This window comes from Eptatretus burgeri, chromosome 12 (genome assembly GCF_056783735.1).
Source record: "Eptatretus burgeri isolate ZD-2024b chromosome 12, Ebu_testis_v1, whole genome shotgun sequence".
Lineage (NCBI taxonomy): Eukaryota > Metazoa > Chordata > Myxini > Myxiniformes > Myxinidae > Eptatretus > Eptatretus burgeri.
This window is the reverse complement of record NC_140972.1, coordinates 26095545-26121301: the sequence shown is the minus strand read 5'-3', so window position 1 is coordinate 26121301 and position 25757 is coordinate 26095545. Positions and strand designations below refer to the sequence as shown.

Below are 25757 nucleotides of genomic sequence, written 5' to 3'. Positions count from 1 at the left end.
CTTTCATTGCTGCAGATCCTGGCGTGCTTTTATGTTCACTTGGATTAGCCACGTCGTGCCATGTTGATAAGACAATGACCCAAAGGAGTCTTTTGCCGTGTCCAAATATGGCCTTACGCAGAAAAATTACAGCCACATGCACATTAGCGTGACTAGGGTGCAATAACAATCTGAATTTAAAACCACATATGGGATTGGCTGATTTCCTGTTCTTTCATAGGTCGGGTTTGACCCACACCCTCACATGCGGGCACCTGGAATACCTGCCAGCCTTGCATCTATCCCCGGTGGAAAGCCGTGAGTGATCGCTTTCCTGCTTGTTTTGTATTAGTCCCACATTTCTTTGTGTTTCTTCAGCAATTGTTCTGGCATTTTCCAGGATAAAAATGCAGTCAATGGATGGGTTTTCCATCGAGAAATGATATGACTCACACTAACTGCACATGTGGAATGGCTTGTTCCTCGGTCGAAGCGGCATGCTCATTAACTTTGAGGTCCTGACTCCCTCAGGGCATACTCGTTCCACGTGAGTGCCGATGGGCAGATGCAGCCAGTGCCCTTTCCACCAGATGCACTCATTGGGCCCAGTATCCCACGCCATGCACGGCAGATCAGCTTGCTGGGGCACGGCGATGTCGTTTGTGCCGTGACCATAAGCAACCCGACGCGTCACGTATACACGGGTGGAAAGGGCTGCGTGAAGGTGTGGGACATCCGTGATCAGGGTGGAAAGAGCCCCATCTCGCAGCTCGACTGCTTGGTGAGTGTGTGGTCATTGTCCCTGTAAGAAATTGTCACATCTTATGCTAAAACCGGTTTATGTTATCCTTTTAGGTGTTACCATCTGAGTTAGTGGCTCATTATGCTGGGATCCCATATTCTGCGCGATTATTTATCTGTATAATTTGTGTAAAGACACACTGACGTCTTCTCTCATTTTATTCTGCAGTTGCTTTCTGCACAAGCTTTTCAATGAGCTTTGAATACAACTGTTTAAAGTAAATGAGATACTTTTTTTATGTGAAGTCTAATCATGGTTCTTTAATCTCATCATAGTTAAGGTACATCTGAGTTTGCTGTTTCTGCTTCGTAAACAAGGTTAGTTTACAATATTTCAATGTCCTGAACCCATTCACCTCTTTTGCACATACATGACAAGAATAAAAATTCCTGGAACTTTTACATACTTAGGTTGCAAGTTTTAATGCATTTACTTGATTGCATCTTATTTTGGATTTAAATACCCTTCACTCCCAATATTCATCAGGTCAAATTTGCCACTATTCTTATCATCTGAGCATATGTCTCATTAATGGAAAATTACATTCTCTCAATTACTAGTCAAGGTTAATCTTTGAGAGGGTAAACCGTGTTTCAAGGTCGATCTGCATTCTCTACTTGATGCCAAAAGAAGTGTTGTATATAGTTGCAAAAGAATCAAGTTCTTTCGAGTACGAATGTTCTGGCAGTGCAGGTATTTGTTCTTGCAGTTGCAGTGCAGGGAATTCTTGGTAAATTAAAGATGGCGGAAAGTCTCTAAGCTGAATCTTGTGCTGACGATAAAATGACGTTCTCAGATTTATAGGCTACTCGCAGGGATATCTGGTGTTGCTCAGTACTGTTCTAATCTTGTTGGCATTTTGAAGAAATCTCATTTTGTTTCTGTTTTTCTATTTACTTTTTTTTTTTTGGGTGGGATCCCAAAACACTTCCCAACACCCACCAAGGAATGGGGCCAGGGATCACTTGATATTACCTTTCACACAGCTACAAAACCTTCTGCACTATAGAGCGATTTAAAATATAAATATATTTATTTACAAATTTATTTCTCGATAATTTCAAAACTTTTTTTGCCAAAAACACTCCCCAACACTGACTGATGAACCTTTGAAAGTTTGGTGAAGATCCTTTCATCCATCTCTGAGAAAAATGGCAATAAACAGACAGACATACATCTCTCTTATTGTATCGAGACTGTCGTGTCCAGGGGGTTTGCCCCTACCTGGACATATCGCCAAACGGTTTTCTCCTTTGGAGGTGAACACGTGATCCTTGGAGATTAATGACGCGCGCGGGACGGGAGGGCGGCGTGGACGGAGGCACACGGGTTTGCACTCGAACCCGTGACAAATAGATAACGCAAGCAACTTAAATAAATACAGGGGTTTAATGAAAATATATCAAATATTTACAATGGTAATAATTCAAAGTGTAATAATAAAAACAGAACGTGAGGTAAACTAAATCTAATTTCGAGGCACCTCCACACTGACTTTAATACAGGCAAGGGAACAGAATAAATAAAAGAAAAATCATCCCTTTCTCCTGGCACTTAGCTCTGCGGCCAGAGATGAGTTTCTGGAGCTTGAGGTTCGTCAAACTGCGTTGTCACTGCACGGGAAAATGCACCCAAAAATGGTGCCAAGCCGCTTTCTCGGCGGGAAACGTACAGGAGGCAATTCGGGCGGTGATACTCAACACCAGGGCTCAGAAACCACCATGCAGCTGCTTTTCACAATCGCACTTGTCAACGCTCTCCTCTGCAAAATGGCACCGCTTTCTTCCCCGATGGCCCAACGCGAGGCTTCGAGGTGTGGTCTCACACGGCCCAGCCAAACAGTCAATGGCCAGCGTCTTACTCCAACACGTGAGCAAATTCACCTCAGCACGAACCGAGAATCGTGCAGCCTTCTTTAGGGGAAGCCAGAAAACGAGACCTCCGTCTGCAAGCGCGTACCTCACAGAACCTCCCTTTTTGCTCCTTCTTCATCAGACTCCTGATTCTAACTCCCTCCCCTCTCTGACGTCACACCCATTCATCATCAACTCCAGGGGCATGGTTTGCTAGTTGTCATTCCTGGAGGCTGAGTTTCTTGCCTGCTTGGAACGTGCAGCTAAATTGTTGTTTTTAGGACTGATTCCTTTTTATCTCCGGTCTTCAAATGTAAAAAACATAGGAAAAGGTCACAAAGGGCAATCACATAATGGGAGAAATTATCCTTCAACCCTACCTAATTTAACACAACACCACCCTCCATGTAGTGACACGTAACACTTAAGCTCACAGTTTCTCTTAATTAATTTACATCGAGATGTCTCCTACACGTACACGGACCTACCTTTTCTATGAAATTCCTCTATATACCCCACAAACATAACAATACTGTTGGAATTAAAGTTGAGTTAGCTGTGTAAAATTGTCTGTGAATCAACTCCAAAGCAGATTGTTTTGAGGAAGTGACAAATTTAGGACTCGCATAAGTAGTATTGCAAAGTATACTCGTGACTTTGACAATGTCATTGGCAGACGACGAAGGGAATTATGTTTGATCACATGAAAATGCATTTGATGTTTTTTGATAAACTTATGTCATGGTACCTGGCTAATGTTGTCATGTGTGATGACACGAGTGCTATTGTTATTGACTCTAAAGGGAGAGGATGAAATATGCAATGGCATTATAATGGTTTCTTTCCATTCTGAAGTACTCAAACAATAGTCTGTCTGGCGGAAAGCAATAACTGTGCACGCATGGCATCTATCCATTCATCGGCCGGGTGTTTCTCCTCAGTATTTTCCTTAACAAAAGAATCCGAAGTGAACAATGCTACAACGAAAAAAGTTCACTTTCCACTCTGCAAGTCGACTGGGGATAATACAGTGGTGTGACATTGCTGCAAGATGGTGCCCGTTCATGTACCAACTAATTTCACAACTCTGTGACACGCACTGGGAGATTGTTCCACATTCGCCTCCAGCTCTAATTTCTCACCTCGTGATTTCCATCTGCCTGGGGTCCTCAAGGACTAACTTGGTGACGTTATTATGTTTTAAAATGATGATCAGTTGAAATCAGATGTCCTAAATTAGTTTTGCACAGATGGGACTGAATATATTACAGTAGCGAGGGAATTTCTCAAAAGTATGGAAAATTCCAGTTGACTTTTATGGGGTGATGCTCAGCTTCAACCCAGTATATTATCCTCAATATGTTAAGCATAGGATGATTCATTTATTTGTAAAAAAAAAAAATAATGATAATTGATCAGAGATGTACAGAACCAGAACAGCGCTCAGTAGAGCGCATACCTCTGCCAGGCTGAACAGTTTACATTTTGTATCCCATTGTATCCCAACACTGAAAAACATTTGGACATTGAAGCAATTCAGTCATAAGACATGGATCTTCACAAACTACAGAGCTGAGTCGCAAGTCCTTCTTTCCGTGGCAGACAATCCTTTGGAGATGAAATACATGCAGATTATAGCCCATCATATCATAATCCTCTTGTAGGTTTGCAATATATTTGACAACCTGCGTCATTAACATGCTTGTCTGTCTCATTGTCCACAGTGAATTGTGGTCAGAGCAAATTGGATGATGTTTTGAGCATCCCAATAAAATGTATTGTTTTCAGGATGTGTAACTGATTGCCTGTACTTAGTGTTGCCAAGACACAATCTTGGAAATATTGGACCGCAGTTGCACATCCAGCACTTACTCGAGCATACATTCTCCTTCCTTCGTGGTCATGGAATTTGGGAATCATAATATTTATATCTACTCCAGATAACATCATCATCATCATCATCATCATCATCATCATCATCATTGCTTTCTCTCTCTCACTTTTATGCAGTGAAAGTGATGTGTTTTTAAGACCATAACACTGGTGTACCGAGTTAATTTATGCCATTTTTGAGCCTGATCAGACGGATGGATAGGGGCCAAGGCTCAAGTCAATGTTGCATTGTGCTTGTTAAAATAATCCCTTCAGGTTCATAAAACGATTTATCTCTCCTTCATATGTTGCCCCAGAATCGTGATAACTACATCCGCTCATGCAAGCTGCTCCCGGATGGACGGACCCTTATCGTAGGCGGTGAAGCAAGCACGCTGTCCATCTGGGACCTGACCGCTGCCACTCCTCGGATAAAGGCCGAGTTAACCTCTTCGGCACCAGCATGCTATGCGCTTGCCATCAGTCCTGACTCGAAGGTCTGCTTCTCCTGCTGTAGTGACGGCAACATTGCCGTTTGGGATCTTCACAACCAGACACTTGTACGGTGAGTTATATAAATGGAGAAACCCCTGCAGGGATTTTTCACAGAGGAATGAGAGGAAGGAAAATCAAAAGGCCATAACCTCTTGCATTGTCTCTGGAAACATCAGGAGGGTGTACCAAAGAAGACAGGTTATTGAGAGGGGATAAATTGTTCGGATGTTGTTGTGTCCTCTGGAGTCAAGCGGTCGAGATAAAGGAGTGTTTTGTTTTGAAAAGGGAGGGAGGAGGGAGGAGGGTGGGGTTGAAACAGCTGTTTGAATAATGTAAGAGGTTAACAGCTAGTAGAACACTCAAGTCTATTTTGTTGGCACTTCTGTTGATCTACAGTGTATATTTGGTTTAAAAACAATTTCTTAATTATCATTCTTAGTTGGCTGATGAACATAAAAAAGGAGGAATTAAAGTACTTTAATGAAAGTAGAACAGTTGAGGAAGATGTTTTGGAATACTTTTGCTAATCGCGACATTTAAATTTAATTTTGAATTGCAACATTTAAATTTAATTCGGCAATTTGAAGTTTAATTAATTGAAATGAAAAGTCTTCTTCTATATTGGTGGAATCCTTTGTAAATTTAAATTGGGTATATTTTATCATTTTAATAAGGAAACATTTTAAAAACCGACTGTTGTGTCCAGTGCTTCTGCATCAGAACAATCATCTATGGTTGTTGTTTCTAGTAACAGTCATTCAAATCTGACATCTGAACAACTTAGGTGAATTTGTTTATAGCGTAAAAGCTTCTGCTCAGACAACAACCACACTCTGAATAGCAAGCAGTGTAACCTGGTGTCGTGGAATATCCAAGAAGACTCGGTGGCGTAATTGTTAGAAAGTCCAGTCTGAGTCCTGGTCAGTGGTTTGAATCCCACCTCAGTCATACCCAAAGACTTTTTAAAATGGTGCTTGATGCTCAGCATTTTAAAACGATAGAGCATGGACAAACAACCATATGTTAGCAATACTCGCACATGTTTTAATGAGCCTAATAATCTCCTCCTACATTAAAGTTCCTTGTAAGGGAACATATATTACTTATGTTAAGTCCAGAGCACTTGCTTTGTACCCACAGTTTAGGCAAAAATTTGGAATTTGTTTATGGTGCTGGTGATAACTCAATTACTCTTCGCTAAAGACATAACCCTTAAGACCCAAAAGACCCTTCATATAACCCTTTAGACCCCAAAGACCCTTAAAGAAAGGTCCACAGAATCAGAAATAAATAAATATATTTTTTGATGTATTGATTTTTAAGTAATAAACAAAGAACTGAACATGTTTTTTAATTCTAATTTTGAGGTGTTACAGTTAAAGGCCCGGTCACACCTTGACGTTTTAGCCAACGTATGCCGATTTTTGAATATTTTTTCTAAAACGCTGGCACACGTTGAATACGTTATGGGTAAGTTTTGATAACATTGAGAGCACGCTGAAAAACACTGCTATACGTCGTTGTACGCTGGCTTTAAACGTTGTACTTTTCAGTTGTCCTCAAATTTTTTCATGCTTGAAATTTCACGACTTATGCCGGCGTATGACTCACACATTCCGCTACGCTGGCCACAAGTTGTATGCACGGTCTGCGATCGTTGACAGACGTCAACACATGCTACTTGTAAGTTAATCATAAGTTGAGACACGCCGAGGTAATGTTTAGCGTACCCGAAACTTATTTCTAACCTATGATTAACGTGTTGTTGGCACGTTACGCGATCGTTGCCACACATCGACAGACATTACTTTTAAGTTACTCATAGGCTGAAAGACGTCGGTATAATGGATCGTCCTTGCGTCAGCGTCCACGGCCACGGCCAGGACACTTATTTGCAGCATTCTTCAAACTTTTCTTCAGCATGACGAGGATGTTCACACTTCGATGTCTAGCTTGGCTATGATTCCAATTGTCCATCGGCAGCGTCTATTTAAAATAGTCGAGTTTGAGCGTTTTAACACGTTCAGAAGAAACGCTTTAAATTTCAAAACCCCAGCGTCAAAAAACAAAGGCGAGTGACAGCAATTTAAATCGTTCATTGTAAACAATGAAAATAGTTGAGTGGTACCGTTTAAAAGTCGTTGAGTGTAAAAAAAAAAATCCAATTGTTGAGCGCAAGCGTCTACTTTCAATAGTGGAGTTTGAGCGATTTAGCACGTTCAATAGAAACGATTAAAATTTCCAAGCGCCAGCGTCAAAAAACAAAGGCGAGTGACAGCAATTTAAATCTTTCATTGTAAACAATGAAAATGGCTGAGTGGTACCGTTTAAAAGTCGTTGGGTGTAAAAAAAATCCAATTGTTGAGCGCAAGCGTCTACTTTCAATAGTGGAGATGCAGCCATTTCAATCGTTGAGTGGCAGCCTATGAACCTACCCGTGGACACGCGGACGCAAGGAGGATCCATCATAACCCACACCCTCCCCCTCACACTCACCTACTACTGCCAACATGAACAAACTACTACTAATACTAATACTAATACTAATACTGATACTGATACTGCCGACATGGACATCGACTCAAAAAGGAACTCGAAAACACTGTTGGGTTCCCTTTTATGAGCAGCATTTTTATATACCAATTCCCAAAACTGCTGGGAACTCGTCTTTATATGGCAGTTGTAACCTAGAAACACGTTCATTTATTTTTTTTTTGTCGACCGGAAGACGTCATTGGAATACGTCTACATACGTCGATGTGTGTTGGGACTACGTAAAGAATTGGTTCAAAGCACGTCAAACATAAGTTAGAAATAAGTTTCGCGTAAAAAAGACATTACCGCGACGTGTTTCGACTTATGAGTAGCTTATAAGTAGCGTTTGTGGACGTGTGTAAGCGTCCACATATCGTGTGTAAAACTTATCCCCATCGCATGCGGAACGTGTGTCATACGCCGAGTACGTCGTAAAATTTTGAACATGTTTAAAATTTCTTGACGTACTCTACTTACTACGACGTATGATAGCGTACTTTAGCGTTGTACTCACATATACCAAACTTACTCATACCGTATTTGACGTGCCCCAACGTTTTGGACACATTTTTCTTAGGTCGGCATACGCTGGCAAGATCGCCAAGGTGTGACCGCGATGTTGACACTTCCATTTCTATGGCAGTTATGATTCGAATCGTTGTGCGTCACCCTTTTAATAGGCTACGTCACGACATCGTCGGTGATGCGTGCAACGTGCTATGCCGAAGTTAGACTATCGTTGGGCATCGGTTGTGTAGGCCGACAACAGGTTCAGCATTCGTTGGTATAAGTTATCTATAACACAACGAAACATTCTGTGTCCATTACTAATATGTTATGCATACGACCAACTCGTTATGAATACGTCCGAATCTTAAAAAAATATATCAAAAGTTCAACGTCAGCCAGCGTTTTACATACATTTTAATACGTTGCCATCGCTGGCTAAAACGGCAAGGTGTGACCGGGCCTTAAAGTAGCAAACCCAGCGGGTAACACCACTAAATTTTCCAGAAAACTGCCATGACATGATCAAGGGAAAATTCTCAGCACGCATTGGATAATGGGTGCATTACTCGCTTCAGACTCATCAAAAAGTGAATTTGACATTATTTTCTTATCAATAATTCTCAGATTATGACGATAGTCAAAATCGTTATGTAGAAGGTGCTGTAAGACCATACATGTATGAACCCGAGGTCGAGATGACGTGGCGGGTAACGTGATGTATGATGGCCATTTTGGGGGCGGGGGGGTGGGCGTGGCCAATCGAGCATAAAATGACACCAAGAAACATTAATATCTTCGTTTCAAGATATTTATTGAAGAAAAGATTGACAATTAAGTGTTAAGTGAAGCCATATATATTCATTAAACCATACATTATTTTTTTTTTTATGATTCTGTGGACTTTTTAGACCACAAAGACCAGTAAGACCCTTTACATGCTGGAAGACCCTTTTATGGACGGATTCACACAAAACTTGGTGGACAGGTTGGGAGTGCCATATGGAAGAATTGGTTCAATTTTGGTTAAGATCTGAATCCAGATCTTTATACGAGAATTATTTATTTTTTAAAGTAATTCTTCACCATTGAGAGATGGGACTAAAAGCAATATTGCATGTTATCTCAAAAAGTTGTGGACAGATTGGGTGTGTGAAAAGGACTAATTGATTCGATTTTGGTTAAGAACGGGATCCAGATACGATAATTTCTCAAGTGATTCTTCACCATTGAGATATGGGGCCAAAAACGATATACAGCACAATATCTCGAAAGACGTAAATCGGGGTATTACTGTATTTTATGAATAATAACATCATTGATGCTTGTTCATATCAGGTTATATGATGTTACAAAAACACCAATGAAAATTATTTTATGAAAATATGTGGAACTGAACCCTGTTATTGCCATCCATTTCAATTACATCTATATTGTGTTTCAGCTGATCAAGTGGTCCACCAGAATGTAAATGCATGATCGAGTGGTCCGTTACTGTAAATGCGTGATCGAGTGGTGTCTAACTGTATAAGTGAAGTATAACTGTTTTATTTAAACAATTATATTTCATATCGTTTTCTGAGAGATATGTTGAACTGCAAAAAAAAAACATTCAGGTGAACAGCACAAAATTTGTGGAAGAATAATAAAGAGCTTCGATTATGTCCTCAAACAGGAAGCGAGATGAAGTATAGTTTACCTATGAAGTGGTAGTCTGGGTTTGAGCAAGTTGGTGAATAACTGACTACCGTACTCATTAGGTATGATGTTTTTGTCACAGCAAAGATGCAAAAGTTGTCGAATACTTTTAACTGTATTTTGAAAATGAAGTAGAATTTGGAAAGAAATCTGAGGTGGTGTCTTCCTTTACCTCTATCTCTATCCTATTACCCCTTGAAGGTGTTATTTCAGGAGAGGTACTTGCATGTTTGGAAGTTAAATGTCGGTTTTGGAAAAAAAAAAATTTGCTTTCTATCTCCAATGCATGTGAATGTAGCTTTTAAAATGATAGCCAATCATAATAAAATGAAGTTCTTGACAAATGAAGGACAAACGCTCTCCATTCCCACTCAGCTAATTTTTTGGCATTAAAATCTGTGGATTTGGATTCTTTATCAGCATATTAAAGACAAAGTAGAATTTGGAAAGAAAGCTGCTGTTAGAAGATGCTGTGGATCACCCGAATACTCTTTATTTCGTGTTGCTGCAGGTTATTTCTTTTTTTAGAACCGTTGTCTTGGATAATGCTGTAAATATGGTGCAATTGGCAGCGTGGATTATTGACTTTTCAAAATCAAGGATAGTGGGTGAATATATCGATTAAACAAGTGTTTGGGGGTGTATATTGAATGTTTGCCAAAAAAAAAACCTGAGGGTTGAAGCAGAGTTAGAAGGGAGATTTGAGGGGTGGCAGTAGGACAAGAGGAAAGAAAGTAGTTTGGTGCCTCGCTGTGCCACCAGATTTTTTTTGGAAATTTAAGATTGGACCATTAGCTTGATCTTTGATTTTTTTTTAAAAGACTTTAGTTTTACAAAACATACATTTATGTAAATTTAGGGACAAATGTTAGATTCCTGAAATTTAGAGTTACTGCATCTGTTGTTTCTTGGAGTTACAAACCACAAAATTACAATAGTGCTGCCATTACTTCTAAAAATGGTCAGGACACGCAACCTTCAAATCTCCAACATTCTTTCCTCATAGAGTTCTGAAGCTGTATAAAATTCCTTTTCTTAGATGTGGAAATTTTCCGAATCAAAAATGTTTTGAGTACTTTTCATAAATTATTGTGTAATAAAAGCAATATGGATACAGGAGGAGGCCATTTGGCCTATCATGCATGCACTTTATCAGCACTATATCAATTCAATGTAATGGCTTATTAACTTCATTTTCTTGGGGGTGGGGGGGGTGAGGACTCGTGGTGAGTACAGTGGGGCAGGCAGAGGGAGAGCACCAGGGTGTATTTTTTTTTTTGGAGAGGTGGAGTTGATGGTTGTCAGGTAAGGAATGAACATATACCAGCAGCACATTCGTATAATGTCTAACGTCCTGTCTCTTTCAGCTGCTCCTCATAGCTGAGTCTAGCTAGGCCTGAAATAAATCTTGGTGCTCTATGCTGAACTCTCTCTATTGCAGCGACATCCTTCCTGATATGTGGTGACCATAACTGTACACATTATTATAGATGAGGCCTCAATAAATTGTTGTATAATACTCTGAGTACAGTACCCCTATTGATTTATCATTTATTCCCCAATATAAATGAGGAAATTGCATTTCAAAAATAGAGAATTAATAGATCTGATCATCATCATATTTTTCAATTTACATCCTTGTTTCAATAATAATTTTTTTTAAAGCCCACCAACAAACAAATGAAAAATCACTCATAGAGTGACACTTGGCGAAACAGAACGGCACTCGGTAGAGTGTATACCTCTGCCAGGTAGAACAGTTTAAATTTTGTATCCCACTGATAGGTCGGACCTGAATCCAGATCTTAACCAAAATCGAATCAGCTTGTTCTTGTCACCTAACCAACTCTTCCACCTCGTTTTGTCACAAGTCGTCCACAACTTTTAGAGATATGCTACACATAGTTTTTGGCCAGATCTCTCAATGGTGAAGAATCACTTTTAAAATTCTCAGATTTGGATCTTCACCAAAATTGAATTTTTCCTCCTTGTCACACACCCAACCTCCTGTCCACCAAGTTTCGTCCGAATCCATCCGTAACCATTTTCGTCCCTATCTCTCAATAGTGAAGAATCACTTAGAGAAATTCTGGATTCAGATCTTCACCAAAATTAAGCGTTGCTCCCCTTGGCCAGTCAACTACATACACAAAAACTTTCAGCTCAATTGCTTGAAAATTGTGGCCAAAAATCATGTGACAGGAAGACAGACAAACGCTATAGACGAACAAACTTGGCAAAATAAATTTTCGCCAAGTAACAAGCAGTATAAAGGCTTATTAAATTTCTGAGTAGGCAATGACATGTTGCCTTTTTGGTTTTCTGATTGCAAAAGCTTTCATTGCTTACATTTATTGAAAAAAAAAATCGAAATTTTGCTTTTCTTATAACCAATCATAGACCCACATCGGCAAGACATGGTTGCTCCCACCGTGATTATGAGGAAATTTGTTGATTTACATTTGATGCTTACAAGCAGTCTTCAACAGTTCACGACTGAGAAACAGCATACTTGACTGAAGGGTGGCAGGAGTTTGTAATTTGTGTGGGGTGCTGGCGATAACTCGCCTATGCTTCGCATAATATGCTGGGATTTATTTATCATCTGTACACAAACAATGCTGGCAGACAGGTCCTTCGGCTTAATGTCCTACCAAGAGCCAACGCACGCACACACGCACGCACGCACGCCCCTCCCTATCTGCGAAACACAAGGGTGGCAGTTTATAGTGCATTGAGATTCAAACCCAGGTGACACAGCTCTGAAGCGTGCAAGTGTGCTTACCTCCAGGCTATCCTGCCAGCATGAAATTAACTTAACCCTGACTCGAATAATGTTAACATTTTTGCCATTGATTATTTTTGAACATTTGTTGAAGTCTTGTTTGCACTCTTGCATCATGTCCACACCCTATCTTCCTTGTCAGAAATTGTGAAGCTAAAGAACATTGTGTTCAGTTTTACGATGCAGTGATTCGATTTCCAGTTCCTCTCAACTTGATCTAGGCCACGATGATATAAAATAAATTTTGTTGCTTTATTATTTTCTCCATTAGTGATTGTTCACTTGTCGAGAGTTTAAACTTGAAATTTACACAAAGGCCTGAAGAGTGGAGATGAGATGCAGATAGCTGAATAAGCAACCACAAATCATGCCCTTCCCCACTACCCTCAAAATATACCATAAAAACGACTCGTATCCTTACATTCTCAGCACCAATACAATTAGTCATTGTACAGAATCTGCTTGAGTTTGTCAGTCTGTGCTGCTGAAACTAAGATGGTTTTATCAATTACTTTTGAGATTTTTGTGCTGGTACAGAATTTTTTTTTTTAATGGAACTTGGGGATTTGCGTGCATTTGGTAGGGGAGGGGGTGCACAATGTTGATGAACTGGATTACAGCAACCATATGTTTATGTCGGAATTTTGAAATAATTTTCACCAAACTTGTTCCTTCTTAACCTATCATTATTCAGATTGAATTGCTTGTGTGAAGCCTAAAGAGTTGCCAGCATTTTGTGAAGCTGAGGATTGTTGGTGCACAATGATGCTGCCATCTGAGAGCCCTTGTTTGCACATTTTCTGTTTTGTTCCACAGACAGTTCCAAGGTCACACAGATGGTGCAAGTTGCATTGACATCTCGCACGACGGTGTGAAACTGTGGACAGGAGGCCTGGATAACACAGTACGCTCGTGGGACTTGCGAGAGGGCCGACAGCTTCAGCAGCATGACTTTACCTCACAGGTAAGCTGGGCCATAGCAACTGAGGCTTGCTGTCCATTAGGGTATGAAGCCTGCCTGCCATGTGTTCAGACAAGCCTTACCTGACATCGAGCCGTGTCTTATATCCAGATCTTTTCCCTGGGATATTGTCCAACGGGTGAGTGGCTGGCTGTTGGCATGGAGAGCAGTAACGTGGAGGTGCTGCACTGCACAAAACCTGACAAGTACCAGCTACATCTGCATGACAGCTGCGTCCTGTCGCTCAAGTTTGCTCACTGTGGTGTGTTCTTCCTGCTTCACCGCATACACACTCCCCCACTAAAAAAGGACAGGTGGTCCCAAGTCAGGCCGCTAATCCCTTCTTTTCTTATTACTCGGAATATAAAGTATCCTGAATGTTTTAAAGTGGTCAATTTTACCGATCCATTTTGCAAATTTGGGAAGAAATGGTTCAGTGCTGTGTAAACATCCTTGCACTAAATATTATGAAATTTCCCTGATGAGAGTAATATGCAAAGATCATTAGTCATGAGAACATTTGTCACTACCGAGATGTTAAGGTCACTTCTTTGGCTTTGTCTTCACTGTGATGGTATTAAGACCCTTACCCCCACCTCGCTGTCCAAATGTGTGTTTGGTACATTTCATAACAGAGGCCATGACGTATCGGCAATATATTTCTGGCAAGTGGCAATGAAAAATTGACTCGTGTCTGTGTGAAACAGTTAGTATCGGCTAGCGATGGCAGCAGGTAGCGTAGCGGGTGTCTTTTTACTAGCCCGTACCCCCACGTAGCAGGAGACGGGGTTTTTCAATCGCTTTTGTCTGTCAGTCCATCTCTCCAGGCCATAGCTATTTTTTACCATTTGAGCTTTTGTAATCAAATTTTCAACAACCCTTTATTATGGGAACATGTTGAGGATAATTAAAAATTAGGTTAAAATGTGAAAGGGCAAAGTCTTAGTAACTATAAATGGCCCTTATTGGTCCCACCACAGTGTGTCAAATGCGAGATGAAACATGTTTTGTTTTTTTTCAATCACTTCCGTGTTTATTTATTTACCACTAACAAATACCACCTGTCGCTTCACTGATGGGAACATGAAAGGGATGGGGGGGGGGAGAAAAAGATGGGGGAAGGGAGAGCGGGGGGGGGGGAAAGATGGAGGAAAGGGATAGGGGTGGGGGAGAGAGAGCGAGGAAAGGGGGGGTGATGTAAGGGAAGGCAATATGAGGGGAGGGGAAGGGAAGGCAATGTGAGGGGAAGGGAAGGCAGCGTGAGGGGAGGGGAAAGAAATGGAGCATGAGGGGAAGGGAAGGCAGCGTGAGGGGAGGGTCCGTCTGGACATAACTACCGTCCAGACACAGATGGAGAAAACCACTGTCCGGACATGACCACCATCCGGATACCTCCGGAGATGACCACCGTTCAGATACCTCCGGAGATGACTACTGTCCGGATACCTCTGGATATGACCACTCTCTGGATACCTCTGGAGATGATCACCGTCTGGACATGACCATCGTCCAGATATGTCCAGACATGACCGCCGTCCAGATACGTGCGTACAGGATTACGAGTTGCCGGATTACAGGCGCATGCCACTACGCCCGATATCTATATATATATATATATATATATATATATATATATATATATATATATATATATATATATATATATATATATATATATATATATATATATATATATATATATATATATATATATATATATATATATATATATATATATATATATACATATATATGCCTGAAAGTCACTTTACCACTGCAAAACTCCACAAACGTTACACTAGATGTCTAAGAGGACGACAACAATTTCAGTGGTGCAAGCAAGGAGAATGATGGAGCGCATCCAGATACAACAATTGATTAATTATTATAAGTAATTATTATAAGTATTATAATTATAAGTAACATACACATGTATATATGTATATATATATATATATATATATATATATATATATATATATATATATATTTCTGCCGGCCAGGGGGTCGGTTGAGAAGACCACCAGCGGGAGAAGCTATCTCGGGTTCCCACCAGACTCCCCGGAATTGCAGGCCGTCGCACACTGATAATTCCATGACGTGGCAGTCGCTAACCGACCGTGAACGCCAATAACTCAACCACGTGACCTAGGGTCCTTCTGTCTTTTGGTTAATCGGGTTACCTAATTAATCACGTGACCTAATGACCGGGGGGCCACACCCTCGGTATGCCTTGTCCGAACCGGATCACTTTACCAGATCAGATGCAGCCGAGCGACACTGCCAAGGACGTACCGGCTGAAGGAACGGATCATTGGGAATAAAGTCCCGTCTAAGTTAGGATACGGACCATGCTGGATTAATGAAAGAAAAGACAAAAACGAGCTGCGAACATATTGACAAGGATTTATTAACAGGCAGTTGAGGAAAGGTATGTGGCACAGTGAATGTTGTTTATTGTTGTCTGTTGCAGGAATAGGAAGAATTGTGAGAGGTGCGGCAATATATAAGCAACTTTAAAAAGCAAACACAGAGCAGAGTTATCCCAATATGATTCTTGTAAAATCTCAACTTAAGCGAGGACAGGCGCCAGGACACACACACACACACACACACACACACACACACACACACACACACACACACACACACACACACACACACACACACACACACACACACCCCGATGAAGAGGAGTTAATGAAGAGAAAAAGGAGAGGAGATGAGGCTAACGGTCTTTCAATACCTTGCGCGATTGACCGACCATGCCACCAATACGTTTTTGGGGGATGCTCCGCTGGGCGATACCTCCCTGACAGCTGGCGCGTCATCTCTTGCTTCGTGCAGCTCGCATCGGTTCAGAGAATGAGACGCGACCATCGGTGTGAAGGGAGGGACTTGGATGGAGTCCGTAGCAAGTGGGCGGAGAAGGGTGGCAAGGTGGTGAAGAAGGCGGAGTCAGCAGGCAAATTGGTAAAGAAGGGTGGAGCCAGCAGGCAAATGGGTAGGTTGTCGATCCCAAGCCAGACAGAACGAGCTGGCAGGAACGACGAGCAGTAACGACACACCAGGAACAACGACAAGTTGCGGCTCCGTGACCCGTCCTTTTAGAGATCCCGTGGTGTGGGTGGGGGTGACGACCTGAAGCGATATGTCGTCATCCGAATCGGGCGCTCTGATTGGGCCCAAACCAGCACACGGCGGGCCGGCCGCCATGACCGGAAGTGGCTTCACTTTATTTCCGGCCAGATGGTTCCAAGCAGCGGAATCGTCTTGCTCCGAGCACCGTGACACGAATTGCCCTGCACCGAACCCCGTGCCATGCCCTGGCGACCCGCGGTTGGCGCTCGTCAATGTGCCTGCTCCGTGGTGCACCAAGTGGCTCAAGCGATCCGGCCGCACAATATGCCTGTGCCTGGTAACAGCTCCATCGAGGCGGAGGTGCGGGAGGATGTCTGCCATCCGCAGGAGACATTTATGACCGTCATCGTGAGCGAAGACCTACGGTAAGACGTCATTGCAATCCCATGCGCAGACCCGACCAAAGACATGTGTTATTTGTGTCCCGTTCTGTATGATTATAAAGGATCACGGGCTGCACGTGAATCTGCCATTGTACAGAGTGCAGGTCCACCCGCCATCGAGCATAGTGTTCGCTGTTATTAGAGGCGGTGGGGTGCACGGTGCCAGCCCTGATCTGTGTGAGGGAATTGAGAGAAAGGATTGGATATAATTATTAGATGGAGATTTGGAAATGTGTTGGAAAGGGCATGGCCATGTGCACTTTGCATGTTGCCAGCAATTAGGGTGCAGTTTCTTCCATGTCCTCAGTGCGTGTTTGGAAATTATCGCTGCACGTGCGTTTGACAGGCTGTGATTTCTGCAGAGGGGCGTCCGGCGTAATGCCTGCTTGGCCTTTGCTGAGGACCCATCTCACAGCAAAGAACGCACGTGGCTGGGATTTACCTCAGGAATAAGAGTAGAAAAATGAATAGGAATGAGTGCAGAGATTTAATCAGACCAAGCTATGAAGTTTACACAACACACTGTCCCGTTCCACCCACTAGACAAGAAGGAAGGGACTATCTGAACGCACATTAATGAAATAACTGACTGCGGACCACTGCATGTTGGCTGCTATTGGTGTTGGAGGGATGCGGTTTCCAGAACCGCAACAATTTATACACAGTACATATATAACAAAAGGCAGTGTGTGTCTCCTCCACAACTCCAAAACCATAAAACCTCACAGCCTGAAACTTTGCATGCATACTAAGATAACTCCAAGAAAGTGCAAGAGTGAAAATTGGTTGTTTGGGTTAATTAAAACACCCATTTTGAAGATAATTAACGGCCTGATTTAATTATATCCTTGATAAAGCGATCCTCGGCCATCTCGCTGTCTGGGGTTTTAAGGCATTTCCTGGGTAACCTCGCTGGGGTCTGAAGCCGCCATGTTTTTTGGCCTGGTCAACCATGCCTTGACTTAGAACAGGCCGCAACAATTTCTTAACGATTCAGTTTTTTTCCTCACTCATATTAATTATCGAATGCTTGGTCATCATAGCTACGAATTGCTTGGTATATTGCGATACTTATAAACACCTGGAGACGCCAGCGTTCATAGCTTTATTTCATTTGCGCATATGAATAATAGAGAATCTCTTAAATTAACCAGAATTACAAACTGTAAGCTCCAGATATGAAAGTATCAACAGTTCTGACCCCCCCAAAAAGTGTTGATTTGTCCAATATGAACATTGCACAGGCGTTTCCGGGTGCATTGTTGTATCAACGACAATTGGTAATCAGTTGCCAAGCCAGGCGTTTCGTTGGAGTGCTTAAGCCACCTACCGAGTTGTACAGTTCAGTTGGTGTCCCATTCGGGATGTGCAGTCGACAGTTACAACAAGGTAGAGGTACATGTACAGCACACATGGACGTGGTACATATGGGTAGATTTGGGTACGGACTCTCCGCAGGTGTGTGGACATGCCATGTCTGTTACAAGTGCCATGCTGACAAAGTTTCATCCTGTATCTTATGGAAGTTCCATCAGGTTTTCCTTTGTCCTCGTGAATGTTTCAAAAGCATTTGGTTATCTGATTTGTTTTACAAAGGTTATATGGTTTCTCTTTGTGTCAAAGCAAAATATATTTGATAACGCCCGATTTCTGAGCCATTTGCCGTATTAACATATTTTCTAAGTTACCGAGCCAATATTTTTTTCCTCCCGCCAGACACAGCTGTTTTAAAGAATAATGTTTGTGAACTGCTCCCTGAAACGTCAATATAAATGTAACGTCGTTTTTTGGTGAAAGCTACTCAAATCGGGGTCTGAAGGAGTCTCCAGGAGGGAGTTTATGGGGGAAGTGGTGGGGGGGTGTGGGTTACCTCCCCAAAGAGGTATTTGCTTTCTTCTCAAACGACACACACAGTTCTGATGAAACTTCACGACAACCTTCATACCCGTGATGTACCATAGTTAACCTCCGCCATCAAAGATGGACGGAGGTTACTGTTTTCACCCCTTTCTGTCTCTTTGTTTGTTTGTTTGTTTGTTTGTTTGTTTGTGAACAGTATTACGGAAAAAAACTCCTGGACGGATTTCGATGAAACTTGGTGGGGGGATTAGGTATGGTCCAAGGATCAAGCCATTAGATTTTGGACTTGATCCAAAGTCCAATTTGGCTGCTATTTAGTATTAATTATTCAATTAGGCTGCAACTTGCGATTCAATTATGGCCTTGCAACTTGCGGCCAATTTGAAAAAATATTTGAATTTTTGTTTTTGCATTTCTACATGTTTTAAGTGATTTCCAACCAAAAAAAAAAATTTGTTAGAGAAAAAAAAAAAAAACTTTAAAAATTTTGCAACTTTTTTTCAAAAAAATATCGATTTTATTTGAAAAATATTTGATTTTTTTTTTTTTTTTTTTTTGCATTTCTACATGTTTTAAGTGATTTCCAACCCAAAAGAAAATTGTTAGAGAAAAAAAAAACTAAGAAATTTTGCACCTTTTTTTTCAAAAAAATTTCGATTTTTTTTTTTTGGGCATTTCTACATGCGCGTCGATCTAGTTTAGTTTATTCAATCGTGGTTCAGTAGAGTCTGATCCGTTTTGACCTACAATGAATAGGATATCAGGTTCACTTAAGTGACCCAGCAGTATTGGCGGCGGAGGTTTTGCAATCTACCGAGTGCTCCCCCTCTAGTTTGTTCATGACATCAAAAAAAAATTGGGGTCGAAGGGGTTCTAAAGGGGGGGGTGCCCCTCAAAATATGCGTTTGCTTTCTCTTCTGAAATGACACACACAATTTCGAAGAAGCTTGACCGCAACCTTTATCACCCGTGATGTACCTTGGTTTGTTCATGGCATTAAAAAAACATCCAAATGTATTTACTAAAATAATAAAATGGCAAATTGAGACCCGAGCAAGGGAGAGCAGGAGGCTAACCAAGGATGAGCCTTGCTGAAGGATAATTAAATAAGGCCATTAATTATCTTCATAAGGGGTGTTTTAATTAACCCAAACACCCAATTTTTACTCATGCACTCCCTTGTAGTTCCCTTAGTATGCATGCAAAGTTTCAAGCTGCTCGGTTTAATAGTTTTGGAGTTATGGCGAAGACGCGCGCGCGCACACACACACACACACACACACACACACACACACACACACACACACACACACACACACACACACACACACACACACACACACACACACACACTGCAATTCAGTGTATCTGTCCAGGCCATAACATTTTTACTCTTTGAATTTTTGTCATCACATCTTCAACGAACCTTTATCTATCTATAATTCCAGCTGTGTGTGTGTGTGTGTGTGTGTGTGTGTGTGTGTGTGTGTGTGTGTGTGTGTGTGTGTGTGTGTGTGTGTGTGTGTCCGCTGTTTTTCGACTACCACTGGTCCGATCTAATTGAAACTTGCCGGGTATATTGCTGGGGACCTGAGGATGCCTGTTCAAGGTTTGATATTAATCGGACAAGTGCCTCCCAAGTTATGGCCATTTAATTTATTTACCAACCAATGACAAGACACGTTGTTGCGTGGGCGTGGCCGATGGGGGAAGGGAACCCCAGCCGCGCTCCTCATTACGGGTTACAACGTACGGGCTTCCGGAGAGTGATGACTTCGTGTATTCTAATAATTTCTCGATTTGTTATGCGCATTTATAGATAAACACAATGCCCCAAGTTATGATCGTTTTCATATTAGACTGTGCATAAATTTCGGTAACATCAGAGTGAGCTGGTATGCTCCGAACCAGGAAGTAAAATTTTTTTTCTCTCTTCTCTTCTCTTTTTGTTTTTCCTTGCGACGACATTGCGAAAAGGCAAAATATGTTGGCGCTAATTGAATAATTGGCCATTAAAACTAAATTGCGAATAATCGTAACTGCGATATGCGAACTTCCAGGCCACGCACGTACGGGCACGCGAGAGCAAAGAAACGGCCTGTGTGGTTGTTGTTTCTTGCTCGCGGTTTGAATTATTTTTATTTGTTTTTTTTTTTTTTACAGGCACGTACTAGTTATGAAAATATGGAGAACACAAGTAAATAAAATGTACAATTTGTTTTTTAAAACTCAATTTCGTCAAGTATAGTTTGAGTACAAAGTGGGTACGGACAGGCTGTGCATTTTGAGATGCTTTCTCGTGTTGCTTTTCAAAAACAGTCTTCAAACCTATTTGGCTGTTTCTCGTATAACATGTGCAAATTACAGTTTGTCTTTATTCCACATCAGCTTTTGGTGTTTGTAAAACACTCTGGATTGGAAAATGCATTAAACTGCACAAAAGAATAAAGATTGCCACTTGATTGGCTGTCATAGCAGTGAACAATGGATGGAATTGGCTCAGAGCGTTGATTGAGGTATGCGAACCACTGTGAAAGCAAGAGAAGCTGACATTTCGGAATTTAACCTTTCGCTCTTTTTGCTTTGATGAAGGGTTAACGTCTGAAACATAATCTTCGTCTTGCTTCCCATGGTTAGCATACCTCAATCAACGGTCTGTTGATTGTATGCATTTACTCTACCTGTCAGCCAATGTAGATCAACACTAATCTTCACGAGTAAGACTAGTTCTTCATTCTGTCATAACAGCGTTTGAGTCCATTTGGAAATGCGTATCTGATCGTGAATGGCAATGGTATAATCCAGTGAAATTATCACCTGGTTCGAATAATACAAAGTGGCCTGATATGATCTCAGTTTTGAGCAATGTAAAATTTCAAGATGAGTTGTACTTCTTGTTTATTAAGCCTCCCCCTATACTCCTATAGGATGGAGGGAGGCTTAGACCTTTTGGAGGGCTTGTTTCTACAATTAGTGCCCCCAATTTTTCATGGTACCACAATTTCTTAGATCCCTTGGAGTACTAAACCACCATTTAGGGTTATTTTTATTTCCTTCTCTCTGCCATTATCCGAGCTGTATCTCAGATTCACTTGGGACATTTGGAATGAAATTTTGCATCAATAATGGGAATAAAAAGTATGCAGGGTTGACAGTTTTTTTTAGACCTTGACATAATTTTCAGATCATGACCTAATTACAGATAGTTTAACATTTTTCTCCAAAACGCGACTAATTTTGTCCGATCGGAATGAATTTGCCCTCTCAAGAAAGCTTTGAGTGCAAGTTGCATTTACGCTGAATTTACATCATATCCCTCCGGGTTTAAAGTCAAGGTCAAATCCATCCGTCGGGACCATACTCTGTTCAGAGCGTTGGTGCTGCTTAAGCAGTCTCCTTGGCTATTGGGCACAATCCTGGACGGGTCACCACTCCGACACAGGATACCAGCAAGCGAGCACTCATTTCGCCGACCTCGGAAGGATGACAGGCAGAGTCAACCCCACCTGGTACTAATTCAACAGCGATTGGGATTTGAACTCAGGATCCTGGGATCCCAAGCCCACCACTCTAAACATTAAGCCAACACATCTCTGGCTGTTATCAGAGAGCACCTCAGCGCCGTCGAGTCTGGGATTTCACTCAAGCCGACCAGAAGGGTCTCCAAGCAGCCATCAAACTTCTAGACTGGTCTCCCATCCCTACTTTCTCCAACATCAACTCATCCTGGGAATTCTTTCAAAGACATGTGCTCTCTCTCATGCACAGATTTATCCCCTCTCGTCTTCGGTTGTCCTACCCTTTCTCCCGCCCATGGTTCACTGAAGCTTGTGGTGAGGCAGTTGTCCTGAAACAACTTGCCTTTGCCTCATGGAAAGCAAACCCAACTGAGGGTAATCTCGGCTAAATGTCTAAACTCGGTGTTTGCATCGAAATCTTGTGTCCAAAACCTATCGCTTTCTGCACCACCTTACCCAGTCGCACCCAACTGTCCCTGGACTCTGTGTCCTTTTCTCCTGACAAGGTGGAGAGCTTGCTGTCAAACCTCGACTCAGATTCTGCAACCGGTCCTGACCGCATCAGCCCACGTCTTCTAAAAACCTGCTGCTCCTCTGCTCTTCCTCACCCTCTCTCTGTTCTATTCACCCTCTCATTTGCTCAAGGTCATCTGCCATCTGCTTGGAAATCAGCAAACATTACTGCCCTGCATAATAAAGGTACAAAAACAGATCCCTGCAACTACAGACCAATCAGCCTTCTCCCAATCATCAGCAAGGTTATGAAATCCATCATCGCTTCAGACATTAAATCCTTCCTCTTCTCCAATGGCTTGATTTCCGATCATCAATTTGGTTTCAGATCAGGCCACTCTACCCTGGATATGCTGCTTCTGCTCTCCCAACAATGGATGGAGGTCCTCAATAACGGATATAAAATCAGAGCCATATCCCTAGACATATCGCGTGCTTTTGACATGGTCTGGTACCCTTTCCTGCTCATGAATCACGAATCACTGCTCACCTTCACTCTTTCATTCCTCTTTTTCTCCACTTTTGGAATAAACTCCCTCACTCTGTTCAATCCCATTTTTCCCTCCAGGCCTTCAAAACAGCTGTTCACCACCACCTCTTATCGCCCCCCATCCAAATCCTCGATCTTTTCTACCCCCGTTAATCAACCCCAAACCCACCTCCTTCAAATTAACTGTTTTCCTTCCTGAAAGTCCCTGTAATGTCCATCTTGTATACCCCATGTTCCTTGCCCCCATCCCTCTCCCTTCCACAGATCTCCTAATGTCTCTGTTCCCCACTCTCGCCCCTCCTATCTCATGCCCCCCTTGCTGTGTGTTATGTGCTTGCTCTCATACAAGCCTCGACAAGGTATAAGAACAATTAAAAAAAACACTTTTGTCATCACTCAATTTTGCCAATGCTTGGCCTTCTAAGATGTTCTTGCATCATAGTGTTCCTGAATTGAAGTTGTTCACCTGACATTTGCTTCATGCCCTTGAGCTTCTTTCTCAGATTGTGACCTAATTAACTAAAAATGCTTTTGATCATAACTTCAATAATTCTTCTCTGAGTTTCATGATGTTGAGATTTATGGATAGATTGTACATGGGGCCACATTCTCTTAATCTATGCTCTATCCATAAATGTTGAATGTCTCTCAGATGGTGGTCCGAAAATAATACGCCATCATTTTACTGTGGGCGTTGGGGGAGGCTTACCCTTGGCCATCGCTTTGTCATTTCACATATCCAGTTTTCTTTTGAAATTTCTGATTACCTGGCTGAATGGCCTCAATATTTGTTTAATTCTCAAAAGACTGTTTTTGTTTTAATAATCCATTTCAAATGCTTTCCCAAAATTCGCACTTTTTAAAAAAATTTTTTTACCATTTCCAGAAGCCATATTGTCATTAGATGAGCCAGGACAAAGCTATCCATGTGTCTGTTACAATTTGACTTGTACTGATCTACGTTCATTTTATTGTACTTGAAGCACCCGCTCCAGATGGGAGTGGCCAGGGGCTTGTGTTTATTATCCTTATTCAAACGTGCAATTCAAAATATCTCTCGCTGTTTAATTTAAAACATCTCACTGCATTGGAAAGCGTGTGGACAGGAATACTTGACTGGAAAGGATGGGAACTTGTAATAAATACCCTCTCCCACCTGGAGCGGTGCTACACGATACACGTTTACATAGAGAATTTGTGTCCTTCCCACCCCCACCCCCCTCCCCCCCCCCCCACCAAGACCACCTGCAAAGATAAAAACCCTTGTGTGCTAATTGGCATCATGCTGATCCTATGGAACAAGTCTGGATGTAATCGAGCCTGAACTGTAGGAGAAGTAGCGTGAAAAAAAAAAAAAAAAAAAAAAAACAAGCACGCAAACAAGCACTGGGCCTTGACTTATCTTAAGAACGTACAAATCGTGTAGATTGAAATCGTGGGACGTCGAAGAACTGCCAATAAGTATTTGCCATTAGAACTTCAACAAGCAAGGAGAAGCTGATGTTAACTTTTATCCAAATCAACTTTGAACCATCCACATTTAAATAATTCCAATGGGCAGTTTCTTTTGTATTGTTAGTTTGGTACAATGGTGGGGGGTTTTAAGTTTCAGATTACTCACTGCCTGAAAACCATTTGTCATTCATCTCATGTGTGTGTTTGTTTCGAGTCTTCACTGTATTGGGCCTTAGTGGTTTAATGCATCCGTTCTGAGTCGAGGTGAGTAGGGGGGGAGGGGGTGAGTGTGGTGGAGGTTGGCGGTTCGAGCCTGAGCCCAGCTGAGTCATACCAAAGACCATAAAAATGGTACGTGCTGCTTCCTTTCTTGCTTGACATTCAGCATTTAAAAAGGAAGGAGCACAGACAGACAAGCTTCCATAGTGCAGGCTAGATGGGCCTAATGACCTCCTGCGTTGAAGTTCCTTATAAGGGACTTGTATTATCAGTACAGTTTTTAATCACATGGATGTTGGTGGTTTTGTCTTTGCAGGCAAGTGGTTTGTCAGCACGGGGAAGGACAACTTGTTGAATGCTTGGCGGACACCATACGGTGCAAGCATCTTCCAGGTGACTATGCGTATGCCTGTCCTTGCTCATGTTTGTGCCTGTGTGTCCATACCTGTATGAATGCACCAGCATTTGCTGCTACATCTTAGAGAAAATCATCTTTTAAAGGTGACAAAGCTGGCTCTCCTGTTTGCACTTGCTTGTGGATATTTTTTTCCTCTTTTCCTGAGACTACTTCTTCATTGAGGGCAGAAATATAAACGAGCAGTGTATCTTTTTTTTTTCCTGTCATACTTATTATGTGTGACTATAAATGTGATGTGGATGCGAGCAGTCACGCAAGCACAATGTTTCTTGG

At 41.8% G+C, this 25757-nt stretch overlaps 1 protein-coding gene across 20 annotated transcripts in view; it reads left to right on the top strand.

Annotated features, from left to right (window-relative positions):
- LOC147015283 (transducin-like enhancer protein 4) overlaps positions 1–25757 on the top strand; it is a 114098-nt gene that overhangs the window by 72224 nt on the left and 16117 nt on the right. For all 20 annotated transcript variants that reach the window (XM_085849878.1, XM_085849887.1, XM_085849885.1 and 17 more), the window contains 6 exons: positions 221–297; positions 511–760; positions 4824–5071; positions 13343–13490; positions 13599–13749; positions 25383–25459. In XM_085849878.1, coding sequence (XP_085706004.1) covers positions 221–297; positions 511–760; positions 4824–5071; positions 13343–13490; positions 13599–13749; positions 25383–25459 — 951 coding nt within the window. The remainder of the gene's footprint in view (positions 1–220; positions 298–510; positions 761–4823; positions 5072–13342; positions 13491–13598; positions 13750–25382; positions 25460–25757) is intronic.